The sequence below is a fragment of the Myiozetetes cayanensis genome, unplaced genomic scaffold (assembly GCF_022539395.1).
Source record: "Myiozetetes cayanensis isolate MyiCay16 unplaced genomic scaffold, myiCay2020 scf4, whole genome shotgun sequence".
Lineage (NCBI taxonomy): Eukaryota > Metazoa > Chordata > Aves > Passeriformes > Tyrannidae > Myiozetetes > Myiozetetes cayanensis.
The window spans coordinates 15,459,156-15,479,236 of record NW_026087631.1 but is presented as its reverse complement, the minus strand read 5'-3'; the positions used below and the strand labels follow the sequence as shown (position 1 = coordinate 15,479,236).

At 36.0% G+C, this 20,081-nt stretch overlaps 1 protein-coding gene across 11 annotated transcripts in view; it reads left to right on the top strand.

The window, feature by feature from the left end:
• The window catches only part of CSNK1G3 (casein kinase 1 gamma 3), a 66,679-nt gene that overhangs the window by 15,184 nt on the left and 31,414 nt on the right, over nucleotides 1-20,081 (top strand). For 8 of the 11 annotated variants that reach the window (XM_050330199.1, XM_050330203.1, XM_050330207.1 and 5 more), the window contains exons 2-5: nucleotides 142-213; nucleotides 2,541-2,778; nucleotides 6,587-6,627; nucleotides 14,867-14,936. In XM_050330199.1, coding sequence (XP_050186156.1) covers nucleotides 2,601-2,778; nucleotides 6,587-6,627; nucleotides 14,867-14,936 — 289 coding nt within the window. In that variant the 5' untranslated portion in view covers nucleotides 142-213; nucleotides 2,541-2,600. Of the gene's footprint in view, nucleotides 1-141; nucleotides 214-1,837; nucleotides 1,954-2,361; nucleotides 2,779-6,586; nucleotides 6,628-14,866; nucleotides 14,937-15,477; nucleotides 15,534-20,081 lie in introns of those variants that run through there. The other 3 variants (XM_050330201.1, XM_050330198.1, XM_050330209.1) reach the window with 3 other exon arrangements.

Genomic DNA, 20,081 nt, shown 5'->3' with positions numbered 1-20,081 from the left:
AGATTCTGCTGGACTTTACTTAACAGTCTAAGAAAACTAAGGCAATTCCAATAACTTCTACTTCACTTGCATTTTGTGTCAAAAGTTTTTACGTGCCAAGTAATTACAAATACTACAAATATATATGTCTTTGCCTTTTAGTGCTTTTCCTCTAGAATGTGAGCATTATGGTGAAGAAAAGATATTCCCATCAACTTTATAACGTTGTCGTAGGTAAGTGCAGTATAAATAAATGAAAACTTTTTGTATTTCTAAGGTAAATACATCATAAAATGTTGTACAGGAACTTCAGTATGGAGAAAGTCATAAGTGCTCTACTTATGTCAAATTGGTTGCAGATTATTTTATTAGGAAATGTTGTAAGAGAACACTTGTGTCCTGGAGAAACTGTGACAGGAATGCTTGCATGTTTTCTTTTTAATATCTAGTATGGGAAAAATGTATGGGACTTATGATGTTTGTTTAGCAGGTATCTTATAAAAGGTACTAATTTCAGTTTACATAAGAAAGCATACCCATAATGTAACTGAAAGGGGAAGGATATAAATTACCATGTAATAGATTTGTCCAAGTAATAGATGCATTTCTGGAAATCGAAATTTGTACTGATCATAATGTATTTGGTGCACTAAAAATTATAGGATTGCTTATTGTTAGCTCTCACTGAAAATCCAGTAAAATATGGAACATAAGTATTTCTTTCTCAGTATTTAAAATATATATGCATTCTGTTGCATCAGATGTGCTGACCTTTCTAAGAACCAAATGGTGCCCTTGAAGTTCTGCCTCGACACACTTAATCTCTAGTTTTATTTCTCCCCTAGCTTTTGTAACAGTAGTGCATGAGGAAAAATGACCTGTTGCTTCCCATTGAGTCTATTCCTCTGAGATCTGTGCTTTGGAAAGTGACATTGGGGTATCTGGTGGTAGTGCTTGAACCTGCAAGGTTATGTAGTAGCCTAATATGCTTATCTTTTTTTTTTTAAATGCTTCTGTCTGTATCATAACACGCCACTGCATTCATTCCTCACTGCTGAAGTCCTTTTCCTGTGCATTAAGCAAGTTGTCTTGGACTAGTATCTGCATTTGTATTTTTTGGTTGCTCTCAGAACAAGTCTTTCATTCCCCCTTTCACAGTATTGTGGTCAATGGAAATTCTTTGCCAAACAAATTTCCATGTACTTCACTGCTCAGGTGATAGGTTAATTGGCTGTTGATTAATAATTTTAAATGTCACTTAATCATGAAATGAGTGTGTATGATTCAGCAGATGCAATTATTCAGGTGGCTATTCATATTATTTGGTATGTTTTCCCTACTGGCTCTTTGATTTTTGGAATATAGTAAGCTATGAGGCAAGTAATAATTCTACTTTGTGAGAAATGGGTTTAAGAAATGAAAATGTATTCAGCTCAAAGTGTTTAAAATAAGCTCTTGGTGACTATCTTTAAAGTAGGCTGTAGCACATGAAATACATTTTTTTCAGAGGAGGTTTTCTTTTACAGCAGTATATTCCCAACGTTGAAGCAAAGATATCAAAATAATTTTGGACAGGTATTTAACTTGTCCTGAAATTTTGCCTATATAGTAACCAACTATTTCTGGATTATGGGTTTTTACACCATTAAATAGAAAACAATATCCACTTATAGCTGAGATTAAAAAAAAAAAGTTTCCTTGAGTTCTTTATTGCAGTAGTAAGATAACATTGTTTTTGCTAAAGTCTGTGTAGAAATTAGTGTCTAATCGATGCTAAACAATGGAGAAAGGGACTGGGGAAGCAAATTTATCACGTAAGTGCAGTAGGGTAGAATAAGTAAATATATTTTATTTTTAGATTCTGGAAGTTACTGAAAGAACTGAAGAGTGCTTGCCATGGGTTTATAAATTGTGCATCTCAGAAAATTTAATTTGGAGAAGATAATAGATTTCTATAACTTGCATAACTACAGTGTAAGCATGTCCTTAAAACTACAGACACTGTTTGAGTTTAATAAATGCTTTCTTTTCCAGAACTGGCATAAGATGGAGTGAGATTCTAAGTGTCAGTTTTAAGTGTGCTTATCTATTCAGTTTTGTAGGGTGGGGCTTTTTTTGTCGTTTGCTTGTTTGTTTTTAGTTTGGGTTTTGGGGGGGGTGTTTGTTTTTTAAAAAATATCTGAGTATGAAGTGTTGAGATTTTCTAGCACACTTCAGGCACACCAATACCTCTTGTTACTACACCCAAGAATCAGAAGCTTTAACCTGAAAGTGCTTTTCATAGATCTGTAAAGCAAATATAATTAGTTATAGCTTAATTGTGTAACTGGTTGAAGGGAAAGATAATTTTGTACAGGAATAACTTTATGTTTCTTTTAACAGAATTCCTGTAAATGCTAGTAACTATTGCTGCTGTTGTGCATTCTGGAGATACGTTTTTACTGTAGATCCTACCAAGGCTTTGCAAACAGGATGAACATGCTGCTGTTAACTTCTTACTCTCAGTAACCTGCTGGGCACTTCCCTCATGATGTTTTCATTCTCTCATTGTCCAATTGAAGTTTGCTTATACTGATTTGTAAAAAGAAGAAGAAATCAAAGTGGAGTACCGTAAACTTGACATGGAGAATAAAAAGAAAGACAAAGATAAGCCAGATGAAAGAATGACACGGCCTAGTGGGAGATCAAGCCATAATACACGTGGAACTGGTTCTTCAAATTCTGGAGTGTTAATGGTTGGCCCTAACTTCAGAGTTGGTAAAAAAATTGGATGCGGTAATTTTGGAGAACTACGCCTAGGTAAGATCCTTGTTTCTGTATTTCAGTTTACATTATTCAAGGCCATTTTATTCAGTGTAAGCATGAAGATTTCTGTATGAATACTCCGTGCAGCTTTTCACACTGCTTTGAAGCTTCAGATGTGCAAGGCAAATTTAAGCCATCTTTTGTGGCTTTAACCCGCCAGTACAAACTCCATGGCATGTGAAAAATCTCAGTAACAGGAGACTTTCTGGGACTAAAAATGTTTTCTAAATACATGCAGTGCTGTCCTGAATTCAGTCAGTTGTCTCTTCCAAGAGACTTGTCTCTTCCAAGTCTCTTCCAAGTGCTGGAAGTTACTTCATGATTATTGTAGTTTGCTATATTTTCTGACTTCCTGAAGCAGTTTATTCAGATGTATTTGGTACTAAATGAATGTGAGACACATCTCACATCTCTCCTATAAGTCCAGCTTATAGTACCTTGGTCTTGGAGATCTCTTGGAGATACTGTAGCAGATGCTACAACGTTGTTAGTACCAGCAAGCAGCTGGATTCCTTCCTTTCCTTTCTAGTGTTGTCAGGCCAAACATTGAGCTGCTGTTAGACATGGGCAGTGAAAATTCATCTGTAGAGAAAATTTGGGAGATGGATTATTCAGTCACTTCAGTTCCCCACTGAACAGATGGCTGAATATCAAATAGTGAAGAAGGCACAGACTGAGAAAGACCTGTAAAGTTTTGAAGAATTTGGGCAGCAGAGCTGGAAATATTAACCATTTATTAAAATAGACACTGTGTCTGTTTGAAAGACTGTATGTTTAATTTTGGGGACTTGAATTTCCATGATAGACAGCATGGTCAACCAGGGTTTTCAAGGTGTGTGAATTCTGTATGTGTTAACAAATTAACACCTAATGGCAAGAATTTATTCCAGTGTTCTTGGAAGGCTTGAGTTAATGCAGTGCTTCAAACTTTAAAGAGAGATGGTTTTCAAAGTTAGATATTTGAGACTATGGTGGGCTATGTAGGTGTTGTTTCTGTTCAGCTTTGCCTGTGGAACAACTACTACTCATTGTCCTTCAGGCAGTATTTCTAACATAGTGCTTGCATAAAATATAACATGTTTTAATGTAGTGCATTCTGAGGGCTGTCAGGGTGTAAACAAGCTTAGCTAATTAATACTGTAGAGGGATTAAAGACAATATTGCAGCTCTGACTGAGGACACTGAATTTAACAATTTCAATAATAGGTACTCTTGCTATTTCTATTAATAGTTAAACAAGATTGATACATTTTGACCTTTAGAGTGTTACATATGTGCCTTTGCAGTCCACAGATCAAGCTGAAACTCTGTCTTTCAATCTTCCATAACTTTTTGAATGTGGCTTTGAATGATAATAAACCTCTCCATGAACTAAATCAAACCAGCAGAATTAATATTACACAAAGGCAAGTTCAAAGTAATAAAGTTAATTTTTTACCTCTCTCTCACTTTGGTCACAATATACAGGGTTAATTAAAAATTAATTAAAAATTAATATCAGATTAACTCATTTGCTGGCAGCAGGTACAGAGTGAAATAATCTTTCATTTTAAATACAATATTAATTTAGTTAACACATAGTCTGATAGTTCTGAAATAAAATAGAACAAACAAGTAAAAGAAATAGTAGGAAGATAATAGGGCAGTGCACTGTCCTGTAGCTGTCACCAGGACAAGTGCAGTCTTGTTTTATTGTCTGTGGGTTTTGCATATATACTACTAGTTTCAAATTCTTATTTATTATTGTTTGTGAAGTAAGATGTTTTAAATGTAAGTTATTGAAAGCAGGAATTAAGGTTGGTATTATAGATTCTGATTTGTTTATTTTTTTCATTGGTGTTGTTACAGTGGCAAGTATTTAGTGGGCACCCAAGCGCTTAGTTTGTTTCATATACTTGCGCAAATGGGATTATATCTGGAGCATGTGTTCTAACGTCAAATCTGAGAGACTTGACAGAGGAATAAAGTTGTTAGAGTGGTGAAGTGCTCAGGGGACAGAAATTCAGTTATGAATTGGTAGCTGTTATAGTTCTTTGACTTGAGGAGAAAGCAATGGTCAGACTTCAGTAGTGGCTTGTGGATCCAAATGGTAGCAATAAAAAATATAGCAAATGACTGATTTGCAGCCATTACCTTGGAAAAGACTTAAGTTGTTTTGAATATTGGGCTGTTAATTTTAAGGGTCTTTAAATTAGTTAAGATAAACTGATGGAATCTTGTTGCTGTTGTGATGCATTTCTCAGTACCTGAGTTGTGTGTTTAGAGGCAGATCAACACTGGTGTCAAATCTGCTCTTTGCCATATTTTAAAGCAGCAATTGCCTTGACTCACCACATGGAAAGTTAATGTACCTTCTGATGTTACTTCAGAATAAGCATGTCATTACAGCATCTGGCTACTGCAACCCTGTATCCAGTTACCTAACTGCGACTGGATTTGTTACCTGCTGCAAATAGCTGATGTATATACCTAATAGATGGAGTGAGCAGGGCTCCTGCAAGAGTTTCTGTAAGTGTCTTACAGAGTGTAATACCATGCAGAGATACAGAAGCAACTTCAAATAAAGTGCGCTTTTTGACGAAAATGTAACTGAAATGATCATGAGATAAGAGATAACTATTTAAGATGCCAGTATTTTCACTTTAGTCCCTGGAAAGGTCATGGAATTACCATATTTGTGGTCCAGTTAAGGCATGCTGCTCATATTGATTATGTGTCTGTTACTGTGCAATCCTTAACAAACATATGATTTTATTGTATCCCTTAACAGACATATGATTTTATTGTATCTTGTTTCAGCTTTACAAGAGTACTCTATTTTTTAAAATAAGGGTCAGAGCTGAAATCATAATCTTTAACTACCACTGTAACTTGGTTAGAGGATGGTGCTGATAACACCAAGATTACAGGTTCAATCCCTACACGGACCATTCATGTAAGAGTTGGACTTGATGATCCTTGTGGGTCCCTTCCAACTCAGAAGTTCTGTGACTGTGATTCTGTGTAACTGTCTTTACAAGGAACTTTTTTATCTCCGTCCATGTCTTTTCCCTGTGTGATTTCTTTAACAAAACTGAGCTAAACATGGCAAATTCAGACCTGAGTAATATTACAGAGAGAAAAACTAGGATTGTCATTAAAAATAATATATACTAAATGCATTTGAAGACTGTAAAGAAACAAAAAGTACTGGAAGGGAAACTTTTCCCCTTTATTTGCAGTTTTTAATTTTACACCTATAGAACTTGTTATAGCATTTTAGTTTTTGCATACAGTTTGAATTAATGCTTGTTGAAATATGCTTATCCAGTTACAGAATAATTTTTGAAGCAGCAAATGCATTTTCCAAATGGAGTAAGCATATCATTAATGTTCTTGTCCTGTCCTGACTTTTAGCTTAGTAAAGGATTAGTCCTAATTAATTTGAACTTTGGTGTTTCAAAATCATTTGATAATATTAAAGCAAGTTTTGAATAGTTTTCAGCAACAAAAATGAAAACATGGAATATCACATTCCATTTATAGTAATTTATCGACTTCCAATCTTTTTTAGTACATAAAAATTTCACAAACTTGGTGACATAGCTGAAACTCTCAGTGAAATTGCCACTTCTTACACTATTCAAGAAAAAAAAGTTCCCTTTATGGTATTAGATTAATAAGGCTACATTTCTTAAGCTGCTACTAGAACACCTAGCATCTTAGATGAAAATGTTTCAAAGACTTTCTTGATGTTTAAATAGCATTTTACTTTAACAGAAAAGCCAATGTCTCACATTCTTGTTTTTGTTCTTTTTTCAAGGAAAAAATTTATACACGAATGACTATGTGGCAATTAAACTGGTAAGTTAATATTTTTTAAAAAATTTGGGATGAGAAACTAATCAGATTTTTCCTTTCATATATATAATAATTTGATTTCTTTAATGGAAATCTGGAATACTCTTGTATGAATTCATCAAAATAGATAAAAGCAGTTAGTGATAGTTGTAATTGTATATGCGGGTCACATACACATAAACCAGTGTTTAATTGTTGTCACTTTGTCAAGGCTAAATTTGTGTTTGCAAAGTCTGATTTACAACCTCTTCAAGGATGCACTCAACAGTCACCTTAGTAGATGCCTTTGTTGTTCCAACAAGTAGAGGAACAAAAAATTAAATGTGAATCTGACATCAGGTCACTACAGAGAAACTCCAGCAATTCTGCAGACTGCATGTAATTTAATGCCCTTACTCCTGCTCCAAACAATTTTTCTCTTTATCCATTGATACTTGCACATCACTTTTGGTGGATGTATTTTATTTGCAATGTTGTTTTATCTTTCTTTCACTCGCAAATATGGTAAATTTGGATATTTTGTTAATATGTTATTGTTCTGCTTTTTCTCAGTCTTCCATCAGAACTACTCTTGTGATGTCATTATTTTGCTTTTGGATACTTTAAACTTCTTGATAAATTACTGTTTTCATAACCAGAATATTTCATGATGAAATTCAGTTATTTACTTTTTATCACTGAAGGAATTTTAGGATTCCAGTTAATTTCTTGTTGCTGCAGTAGAACAGAACTTTTTTCATAGCATAGTATGTCTCATAAAGTGAAAAGTAAACTCTGGAAACAGAAATGCATGGCTTTTGATGAGAAATCTAAAAATCATTACAAACATAATAAACTTCTGAAAAATACTCCTATCACTGTCCTTGCTTAGTAAAATATTTACTTCGAAAATAGTTAAAGTTTTAAAAACATACAAGTTATGGTTTGGAAGACCAACATTGAATACAGTTTTGAGGGTTATTATGCATTATATCAGATTAAAACTCATTTTAACGTTTCTTGAGCTTATTCTATATGTCTGGTGAAACTTGAAAATAGTTTGAGAATTCTTGTAGCTAAAGCCAGTTTACTACAAAGCATACTTAGAAATATATTGTAAAATTGTGGTGGTTTTTTTTTTTTTTTTCAGTATTACTTTCAGATCTTTTAATCTTATTTCCAAATTGGAAAGGATTTGGGTCACAAGATTCAGTCTTTTAAAAACACTGCATCAAATTGTAGGATTCAGTTAGATTTTGCACTTTTTCTGTTTCTTCTATTTGAGGTAGTGCCAGGACTTTATTCTAACAATTAGGTAGGTTGTACTTGCTTGAGGCATACCATCCTTGACCTTTTGAGTAAGCCTTAGAGTTTTTCTCTGGCATTTATGAGTTCTGTGCTTTGAAAGCAGTCATTAAGCCTGTGCCTAGTCTTTGTGTTGTTATCCTGAATGAAGGACTCTTCATTTTCTTGTGCTCTGTTTTGCATCTGTTGTAGTTCAACTTTAGCCTTCTTCAATGGGGTTACTTGAATTATGTATGTATTACAGTTTGAGCAGTTGCTCTTGGCAGGTAGGGTTGTGGTAATCTCTCCTGCTGTATGCTAAAATTGTATTTGAATTCCTCATGGTAGCATTCCATTGTTGACCTACTGTTGTCTTGTGAGCAGCAAGACATATCCTATGCCAGATGTTTTGCATATCAATGATAACCATATATGCCAGTGCAGAAGGACTCTGTGAGTTTCTCTGGGTTTATACAGCAGCTTGCAGGAGTAGTTCTAATGTTAAAAGTGTTTGACTGTTTTGACTTAAAGTTTTCATTGTGTTGAATTAATATTTTCCTCAAGGACAAAATTATACAAGAATGTTCCTTTTATGATGCTTATGGCAACTTCAGAACTTGTATAACAAAATAGTTCAAAAAATTTTCTGAGGCCCAAGGGTCATACAGTGTATGGATTTTAATGCATAATGTTTATATGTAAAAACTTATTTGTTTTGATAAAATGGCTACAGTTCCACAATCTTAATCTGGCTTCTTTCATTATGGCCTGTTCTGGTTGGGGAGATATTCAAGTTAGAAAGGTTAGAACAGACTTTTTTAAGAACTAGAATGAGGCTCTTAAGAGCTGGCATTTATCAGTTGTACACTGTGTAGTGGTGTTTGTATGTTTCTACTCATCTATTAGTATACAAATTGATTTCTTGTGGTTGGGTAGCCCTTGAACAGTAACTATTTGGTATATATGAACTCCACCTTTCCTGCTCACCTTTTAATTTATTGTTAGATTCACTACTTTTATTACGTGACCCTGCATTTGACTTAAACCACCTATTTATTCCCTATTCAGCTTTTTCCTCTCCTTCATTCTTTTTTCCTTTCCCTTCCCTTTGACAAGTTTCTCCATTGCCCAAACTTACCTCCTCTGCAGGACACTTAAACACTAAAAAAATACCAACTAAAAGAAACAACTTGTCATGATCCACTAGTAGGGGCTGTGATGTTTGTTGTAAATCCTCATTAAGCTGAACAAAGACACCGGGTCATGTGTCAGGGAGCTCCTGTGCTTTATTGTAGTTGCCTTAATTCTGGCAATGAGCCCACTACTTAGGCTCAAAAGGTATTGGCTAACAAGCCCTTAAATTCTTACAATACACTTCTCAACAGCAGTGTCTAACAAGCCCTTAATTTTTACAGGAAGTTTCAATAAGCTCTGAGCTCCCATGACACACCGCTACTCAAAGGTGCTGGCTCACAAACAACTCCTCACTTCCACAGCTCCTCACTCCCACAACAAACTTCAGTATGGGGTAGAATATGATAGCTGTGTTTTGCCCAGGCAAAGCAAGAGGGGAGAGAAATAAAGGTTGAAAAGAGAGAAAGAGAACAAAGGATATCACCAGTTCTCAGATCCTGTGTTGATCCTGCTCTGTGGATGGTCCAGAGCTTGGGTAATGCGACAAAGAAAATGAAAAAGGGGGAAAAAAGAACCGGGGGGCCTGATCTGCTTCCTTTTGTTGTTACCTTGGTAAATGAGATTTTTTGCTCCATTTTGTTCGCACATGTACAGCCAACCCTTTGAGTCCTCCTTGAGGGAGTGAGTTGAGGGTGGGGACTAAGCACAAGTCTCACGGCGGAGCAGGAAATTGGTTAGGAACAGCAATGTCCCACCTCCACAGTACCTTCTCTTCCAATCACAACTTTCCTATTACAGTAGTCACAGTGTTTGAGACAAAATAGGTTTATGCCTCGTCCTCACACCACCCTGTGGCTCCAACATTCCTTACAGTTAGTTGGACATGTGGCTCATTTGGCTGCAATGACCTTTACATACTGGACAGAGGGAGAGAACAAGGAGGAAGCAGGAGGTAGTAAGCAGCTGATCATATGGCAAATAAGGGCTATGCTCATCATTAAAAACTGAAATCTGACCATTGTTGCAATCCCGTTTTGTGCCAAGCATTTTCCCCACCCCATGATTTCAAAAGAGAAGACATCTGCGGTCCAAGGCTTGTTTCATTGAATCATTCTTTGGTTGCATTGATTGGTGTAGTTCAGCCATCTGGTCCACAGCCTCATTCATCTTTTCTTGGGCCTCCTTGATTGAAGTTGTAGCGTGGTGAAGGATGACACGGCACTCCTTGCTGGTGGTGTTATACATCCCAGATGCCTTTTGTTCAATAATTGAGATTGCAATGGCGCATCCATCTCTAAGGTGCTGTAAGACTGAACACTTTGATAGGACATAGGGAAGGAATTCCAGCACTGCAGTTCAGTCCAGCATGGTATTCTAGTGTCAGATAAGAATAAGATTTTTCATCTTTTCATCAGAACTATTCCAAGCCAACCCCAGAGGGGCTATATATTTTGTCATTCTACAATTATGGATGTCACTAAGATTTAGGATAATTATCTGTGGCTCTGTTTGCAGGTCAGATCTTTTCATGGGGTACCACACTGAGAAGTGTGTGGGGTGTTGGTCCCATTACAGTTATAACAAGCACACATATTTCTATTCTAAGTTCTAATACCAAATATGAACCCTGTTTCAGAGGAAGTCTTCAGGTCAAAAGTTACAAATAAGAAACATCACAGCAGACAAACTTACAGGCAACAGAAACAATCTTAACTCCTTCCTGTACAACTTCGAGCATGGCAAGGTGAAACCCTTGGCTGTGAGGCCTCCATATTTTTACAAATCCTTGTATTGATTCCCCAGCTAAGTTTGGATTCTTATTACAATAGTTCACATTTAAAAGTAACATGTCCAAAACATTTCAGTCAGTAGCAATAGGTACAAATTATAAAGCAACATCAACATGCAGTCAGCGTTCCTGACCTTGACATCGTTAACGTCATCATTGCACTGTTGTATCTGTAGTAAAAGAAAAAAGGAAAATACCTGGTCCTAAACCAGTGGCTAAAAATAAGGCACTGTCCCTTAGGTATGAATACAGTGTTCTTTATTGTGGGTATCGGTGGTTACTCATGAATAGCTTCCCGAAAGCGTCTTTCAGTTACTACTCCAGTAGTGGATAAATACGTTAAAACTGGTTGTCCTGGGTGGTGCTTAAGCTTAACTGGATCTTTATCTTTCCTTTTGTGAAAGATCCAATTGATTCCTTTTCACCTGGCCTGTTCCTATACTACCCCAGCATTAAAGTGGCTGCCATTGTCTTATTGGATGGAACTGGGCCTGGGTAGATAATTGTTTCAAAATTCGTGTGCTTTTGCCTATGCTGAACTGTTTCTGCTTGGCTTAGTCCAGACACAGCCTCCCCATTCGAGGTGGGAGTCTTTACAGGGTCTCCCCTGTCGTTGTTTAACTGATCCTGCAGTAGCTTTGATATCTTGGTTGCTGCATGCAGCACTATTGTGGTACCAGTTTATTGACTCTGACCATCATCTCTGGCTTCAGTTTTAACTTCTACATCTTGCAATTTCTCCTGTAAGATTCTCTGACACACCCCAAAGCCCTGTGAAGCCTCCTAATAATGATCACGCTTGGCAGCAAGCAGTCCCTCTGCTCAAGCAGCCTCTTTTCATGATTGCTTTCAGCAGCAATCAACACCTTTTCCTGAGGTCTGTTCTCCCTCTCCAGGGCACCTAAACCCCTTGACAAATAGGCAGCTCTCTCGGTGATGGACCAGGGTTTGCAAGGATCATTTACTCTTAGGAAAATCCCTGGTTCCCAGTATCCCTGGGCCTCATTTCTGTTTATGCTCCAGGGAAGCTGCTACCTGCACTTCTGTCTCTTCTACGACCAGTTCTTTGCCTTCAACCTTTTTCATACCTTCCTTTACCTTCTTGCCCAACACTCCCGTTGTTCTTCTCAGCCTTCTCACCTCCCACTACTTCTGATTCCTTTACTGGGTTATTCACTCTCTCTGTTTCTTTAAGTTTAGAAGCCTGATCTTACTTCTTCCTTTCATATGCTAATTCTTTATCTGAGCAGCTGTCTAAGTCCTTGTACTCCAGAAGTCACCTTGTCATCCCTACCTGAGTATCTAATACATCTCTCAGTATTTTCTCCTACTCCACTGCCTTACAGAGCTCAAGGTGCAGTTGTCGGGTAAGGTCCCTTTCTGTATTCAGCAGACATGCCAATTTTGCTCTCTCATTTTACTCCCTATTCTAAACAGTTTTGTAAGCAGTCAGGCAACTCTTGTGGATGTTTTTGTTACAAGTCAGCCAAATTTTGAAGAAATTTGTTTCTCACTATTTGCTCTCTATCTAAACATGTTAGTAATCTTTTATCCTTTCACGTGTTTTGTTAAACAAGATGATACATCCTTTGCATATCCTGAAGATATATAAGTGTCCTTACAAAAATAAGGCAATTCTTAAAGACTACCATATAGTAAATGGACTATAACACACTACCACAGTTTGTTCACCTTTACTGCAGGGAGTAAAGTTACTCAATTGTCCCTCAAGGTTTAACTTCAGTCTTTGGCTGTTGTGTAGTTGTCATGTAGACTTGTTTGACTGTTTGAGACCACTGCCTTCTGGAGGCTTATCAGGACTGTTTCCTGCAGATGACCAAAACAAGCAGTGCTCACGAAGAACTAGATGTGCATCGCAAAAACTGGAAGCCGTTTCTTTTCCCTAGAACAACTTTTTGTGTACATTTATTCATGTAAATTTAATACATACAAACTATTTTACATCCTTTTTATGGGACCATCTAACAGCATTAAGAGGCTATTAAGTTGTTAATGTACTATCAATTGAGGCAAAACTGTATAATTGAACAAAATTAAACTTAATTGTTCTTGTACAAAGTATCTTGTATTATTATAATCAGCAGACGTGCACAGTTTTGTGGAATAAAATATTTTCCTCATAGCAGGTAGAATCATAAGTTTTAATTAGACACTATGCAGAGACTGATGTATTTTGTAATTAACAGACTTTTATAACACTACTACAGGCAAACTAGTAGTTAAATTTGCGTAGTTTTATGAAAGGTTAAAGCGTTTAAATAAATGCTTCATAAGGGATTTACTCATACATCTGAAAGCTGAGTATTAAAGGTTGATACTGATTGCACTGATTGAGGTTGCACTGATTTGCTTAGGTTCATGTTTATAGTGAAGTGTTTTGTTTGGTAATAGCTGTCTTCAATACTTGATCATAAATTTCATATGTACTTCTCATAAACTGTAACTAGGATTGTCTGGAGGCTCAACTGGTCTTGCTTAGTAATTAATTTTTTGAAGGATAAACACTATCTTTTTCAGAGAGCTCTTTCTCACTTAGCTGGAAAGGATGACAGTGTTCAGCTATGATGAATGCTCTGAAGCATAAAAAGCAGATAGTAAATTCTATTTCTTTTTTGCAGAAAATGTTACATTGGTCCTTCTTTACTTTTGGGCGTCAACCTTTGGCATCCTGGCAACATCAGTTTACTGACAGGGACTTTGACAGGAACTGCAAACACCAGACTGTTGGAGGCAGATGAGTTGAGGAAGAGCACTAAGTTTCTCGTGATTGCACATGAGCTCATAGTTCTTATGCCCCAGATATGACATTAGAAAACAACCCACCTCAGTCAAGTCATAGCTTCTGGAGAAGGTTGCATGAGGAAAATTACTAGCAGCTTGCCCAAACTTTTCCAGAAAAGTGAATCCAGCAGTGTCAGTTATTGCTGCTAGCTGTATTAAAAAGCTTACTAAGTATGTGCTGCAGTTCTAGTAGTAACAGACTGTGTAAGGCACAGGTAATATCCAAATTATCACTGGTGCATTGGAAGATCACGGAATCAGTTAGGTTGGAAAAGATTGAGTCCAGCCTATGACCGAACACCACCATGTCAGCTAGACCCTGGCAATAAGTGCCACATCTAGTCTTTCCTAAAATGCTTCCGAGAATGGTGACTCCACCACCATGGGCAGCCTATTCCAATACTGAATCACCCTTTCAGTAAAGAAATTCTTCTTAACATTCAACCTAAATCTCCCCTGGCTCAGCTTAACCTTAAGACTGTGTTATATATCACAAGAAACTAGGCATATCTTCTAAACAAAAGATGCCCTAGGAAATTACTTCGAAAGTCCTGTGGTAAAGTATCTTTACTTTGCAAAGGGAGATACTCAAAAAGTTAGGGCATTCACTTAGGCTGTTTGTGTGTTCCTATGCTTCATCCTAGGAGTGCTGATCTATCCTCAACATGCTAGCATGTCAGACACAGAATTAAGATTTCATTAATGTACGTAAATTACATTGAGAAAGCAAAGATTTAAACTACAAACTTATTCTGGGGCTTTGTTTGTTTTGGATTTATAGTTTAGGGTGTTGATACTCAGTTTCTGCTAAGCTTGTTACTATTTGGTGGAAGGATTTGGTATTTTTTGTTAAGATCCTAGGATGAAACACTTTTTAATAAGAATAGGTTTTTGGAGAGTCTTTTCAAGCTGTTAAGTTGCATATCAATGTCACTTTTTGAGAACTGCAAGATATGTCACCTACATGCTTTGGAGAGCCATGCTATTTTTGAGGTATTCCATGGTGGGTCTGTGGTTTGGTTTGCATGTTGGACTCAGGTCCAGTGGAGCCATACAAGTTATAACTGGCCCTGTGTGCACCAGTGTCACCCGAGGGAGGCTTCATTTTCTAGGTTTCTTAATTGCCAGTAATTTTGGAAAAAACATTCAAACTTTCTGTGTGGCTTGGAAACAGTAGGGCTAGTTTGGCTGGTAGTAGGTTAGTATATTAGTTTCTAGGCTTTATTTTAAATGTTGTTTTTGTTTTTAAATCAGGAGCCAATGAAGTCGAGAGCACCACAGCTACATTTGGAATACAGATTCTACAAGCAGCTAGGATCTGGAGGTAAAAAAGGAGCGTTATGCATTTTACTGTGATGTAATCCAGGATCAATTTTTGACAGAAGTTTTTGGATTTAGGGTTATAAATCTATTTAATAAAGTGTTCTTAGTTACTTACAGCAGAAAGAAGCCCCATGAGTGAGTGAATTAATGTTTAATTTTTTTCAAATATTGTAACACATTTTTGCTCTACTCTTTAATTTAAAGTGTGTTTATGGAATCCTGACTATTTAATGAATCTTAGCTATCACAGCATTTGTCTGCATATGGATATACCTTAAACTAAGTAGTCGGAGACTATTCCCATTGTGTTCTCTTTGAATAAACACTGCAGATCTCCAAACTGCTGATTACTTATCACGTTTTTTTACTTAAAGTTGCTGTGAATAGCTTCAGACTCAGTTTAGCTTCACTTTTGTTGATACAATATATGTTGCTGCTTGCTAGTTTTAAACCTCTTAAATACTTTTATAAAAAGTTTAACTTTAAATGCAGTTTAATATCTGAATTTCTCATTTCGCTCCCCTTGGTGCTTTTATACCCAGAAGTACTCTTATGATGGTCGCCTGAATGATCCAATTGTCACCTTTTGCTTTTATAGGTGAGCAATACCTAAAACTTCTCACATATTTTTGTGCCTTTCACAAAACTGCATCTAATCAGTTAGACAGATGTGAAGCTTCTTAAACTAGTAAAGTGAGTACAGATATTCTCTAAATCAGATATAAACTAGGAAAAAATCTTATATCATTTCCTTGAAAATGTTCCTTTAATTCCTACAGTAGGTCATGTAGTTAGCTATTTTCTCATTTTTTACTAATGTATAAGTTTATAGTATAAATGGGCTACTAACGGGCTTTTTACTTGCATACTCAGGTGGTTGGTTGTTTCTTAGCAAAAGCAGTCTGGATTCTGTAACTGATTTTAGTTATGCTTAAACCAGTATAAAATGCTATTTAAGATTAAAAGTTGTCTCTGAAAGTCAGGGAACACCACTTTCATTTTGTTGCCTTGAACGTGTGTGCATTATGATGAGTTTTAATACTTCTTAAATACCACTTTCACTTTTTTACTTTAAATTCAGGATCATATATTCATTGCTGCAGTGGCCTGGACAGTGTTTCTCTGGTTTAGTAGCTTTCAGCATTTTTTTATGTTCTTTAAAGGCTCACTCTGATGAAACATACCTTCTAATATGTTCAATTAGTATAGAATACTGTAGGATGAATGCTTTGCAGCCAGGAATCTTTAGAAACAGCTCTTCGCAAGACATGAGATTATCTATTCCTCTTCATAGATGGAAGATAAAATTGCAGATATCTAGTAAAAATGTTGAGTCTTAAATGCTTGCTAATTGGAGAAAGTCATCAGAATATGATGTCTGGGCGTTCTTTTGTAAGTAGTTATGAATTGTCAGGGTACACTAGACCAGCATTGTGAAATAGTGGATAAGTGGAAAGCTGAGATCTTAAGTGCTTAACTAATGGGTAATGGCAACCCACAAGTTAGGGACTGTACCCAGGTGTGAAAACCAAGGCGTAGCTATCTAAAATTGGAAAGGAGCTGTGTAATGGAGGTAAGAATAAAGCTGTAATTTCTAGTTCAGACTTCAAAAATTACACAGTCGTTTTCAGAGCTAGGAACACTGATGGGAATATTTCTTGGGGAAAAAATGTCTTAGTGAATGTAACTTTGTTTACCATTTTGTTTACTGAACAAGATACAAAGATAAAGCTGATGGTTTACTGAGTTTCATCAATATTTATGAAGAACCTTGTATTAGACCTCCTCTGTTTTTGCAGTAACCTGCTTTTATTCAAAAGTGAAAGCCTCCCCCAGCACATATAGGATCCTGAAAGCTCCGTTCTGAGCTTTTGTCAGGTACCCACTTGAGGCTTGTGGTAAAGGCTCCTTGAGAAGAAAGTAATATTCTTGTTCCCATCTTCTTAGAAGTTAAAAGAAATTGCGGATTCCTTACCTTTCTGCAGCAGTCTCTTTCTTCGTCTTTGTAGGAGTTGGCTCCTCAAGCCCAGGAAGTTACATAGTCTAAGATTCTTCTAGAAAAAAAGTTGTGGTATTATACACTTTCTGTTCTCATGTAATTTGTGGCAGTTGGTTTACTGATTTTTTGTCACATGCTTGTTTACTGTCAAGCATAGATTTAAGAAATTTTGTCACAGGAACAGATGGAAAACGTGGTATTGGTAAATTGGTGGACCAAGTGATAAATTCAAGAAGCAGCTAATCTTTCCTAGAACATGAGATATTAAAAATTCTTATGCTAGGTCTATCCATGAGGACAGTGTTGCCTTATGGGCAGTGCTGTACTTTTGTCAGAGCCAGAGTAGATTAAAGGAAGTGATCTTCAGTGTGCAAGTTGCAGAAGAGTCTATCATAGGAGGTATAAAAATAGTTGTTACTGCTGGAGGAAATTTCAAGCATAGTAATTGTGAGCAGATGAGAGATTTCTTAGTACATAATTACTCACCACACTAGAAGTCACAATTGTCTGAAGTCTTCTGGCTTTTAAACCCCTAAAAATCCACTTTTTTAATTACAGTGAAGTAATCTTTTCCTTAGCAGTTTTTGTTTATTCACACAACCTTTTTGTAGTTTGTCTGATAGCTTTATAACTGTGTGGACTGGGTATTTTGCATTTAATTGTACTGAACTTGCCCTTCTTCTCATGTTTACATGTGTACATGTATATTAATAGCAAGTGACTACTAAACTATAGTTTCAGAAACAACCAGTGAAAACGGAGTAGTACTCCCTTGCTTTCCCACTCATGTAAGCAGAGCCATTATTTTCTGAATTTCACAGTTTATGCTGCAAACTGACTTGTGTTTAGTGCGAAATAACCTGATACTTAAGGGATAAAATTTCTGTAGCACCCGTGAAATCCCACCGTGTTTTGAGGAGACATGGAGAGGAGGGAGAGGCATTAACACGGCAGTGAATAGTTCTGGAAGAAAATGAAGTTATTTTCCTGCAATATCTCCCAGAAGGCAAATAAAGAAACTGTTATTAGGATTACAGATTATTTTACCTTCCAACTCTTTTCAACAGAGCTTATTTGTGCTTCCTCTGATCTTGTGGGCCTCCTTGATGGAAGAAGTAGCTTTTTGAAATTGTATGTTTTCTTGGTATTCCCTTGTCTCAAGACAGTATTTGTCTACTGCAAATCTCTTTATTTATTTTTAGAATATTCCTGTTTATTTCTTTTCTAATGACCTTGTGGCTTAGATTTTTTTTTTTAAATATATTTTATTAATTTCTGTGGAAAGAGTCTTGCTATTCTCTGTCTTAAATGCCATGAAGATGGAAGACATACTTGAGTGGAAAAACATTTGGAGGGATCTTTTATAGTTCTTCTCTCTGAGAGAATAAGGGAAAAATAGGCATAAAATATGATAGATATGCAGTTTTTATATACAGGACTCTTAAACTGTTTAACTCTTTGTATTTAATAAAAAGTGCTCTTGACTTGCATGCATAATTATTAACATTTCAATGTATTCCTTTGGAGAGAATCTGCTCATAAGGAAGGTTTACCTTTACTCTTAAATACGCTTTTTATTGATATCCATATGAAAGTGCAGTATCATTGTAGGTGCTTGTCAGGAAAAAAAAAGAATCTTTCTTAAAGAGGAAACATTTTCTGTACTTTTGGAGTTTTTTGAAACATTATTAATTATTCAAGGAAATGGACCTAAAACTTATTAAAAATAGTTCTTAAATTAGTGTGAAGATATGCCTTATCTTAGTCTCATCATTATTTAACTTTCCTTTGGGTTTTTTCTGCCATAATGTTGTCACTCAGTAACTATGAGCATGTTTTCCTCCTGAAGTTTGAGATCATACAGTCAGTATGCAGAAATTTCTAGCCAACTGAATGAGTGGCATACTGATGGAATTTAAAATATCTTCCAATAAAATTGGTTAAATGTGTATTTTCTTAATATTCGAGTATGAATTATAAGAAAAACTGATATGTTACCAAAAGCACAGTACTACAGATAAAACTATTGCTGAGTTCTTACCTGAAATAACACTGGGACTTTCAGAATTAATAGAAAGCAGTTTTGTATTTTTTTATTGATTTCTGAATCCATCTTTTATACCATCAGTCAGTCTTTGTACGATTAGAAGGTGAGCTGTAGGTGTATTTCATGTGGTATGCCCATAATTTAACTGTGCCTAAATTTGGTTTGCTACTAGGAGGGCTGAGGGGAAGAGGAGTAAACAGTAACTGCTGCCTTAATTTGACTGCAGCAAAAAAAGGCTGAGTAGAACTGAGTTTTTTAATGTGGGATTTTTTTTCAGTTAAAAAAGCCCTTATTGGAGAATACTTAAAATGCTTTTATTTTTTGACAGCCAGGTATTTACAGTATGGAACAGTTCCCTTTTGCAGAAATGAATCAGTACATTAAAGAAATTATGTTGTGTGTTGAAGAGTGTAAAAACTATTTTACTTTTTGTTCTCTAATTTTTCTAACGTGTCTTAATAAAGGAGTTGTTATCATAATGGCTGCGAGTCTTTGCAAGTGAATGAAGACTCTTGTGTACTTACTCATCTGATAAGTAGAACAAAAGAATGTCAAGAGCTTCTGCTACTTAAGTTATATTAGTACAGCTCCTGTCCCTGTGCTGCTGCTAAAACGGACTTACTATAGTACCTGTCTATAGCAACGATGGGTATCCATTGTTAGATTTGATTCTTACATTTGATACCATTTTTAAAAGAGACAAAGATCTGTTCAGCTGTTGATTATCCTACTGATGAAACTGCTGTATTAATATTTCAGAGGAGACAGATGCTCAGTATTTTAAATCATATTTTATTTTTCTTAACTGTTGGTTTTGCTGAAATCTAGTTAACACTTCTACGGTAAAATCTGTTAAAACTTACAGGTAAAGAAAAGAACTTAGAGGTAAAAAAAAAAAAATGTTTACTTGACCAGTAAACATATTAAATAAATTTTTGTGTACTACAGAAAAGGTGTTGTACTTCAGAAGGCCAGTGTGAAGTGAATACTAAGTATTGCTAATACTTATTGCTAAGTGAACACTAAGTATTGCATTCTGTCTGTGAGTCCTTTTTGTGATTTGCTGCCAACAGGGATGTGGTAAATGTGCTCTGCATTGC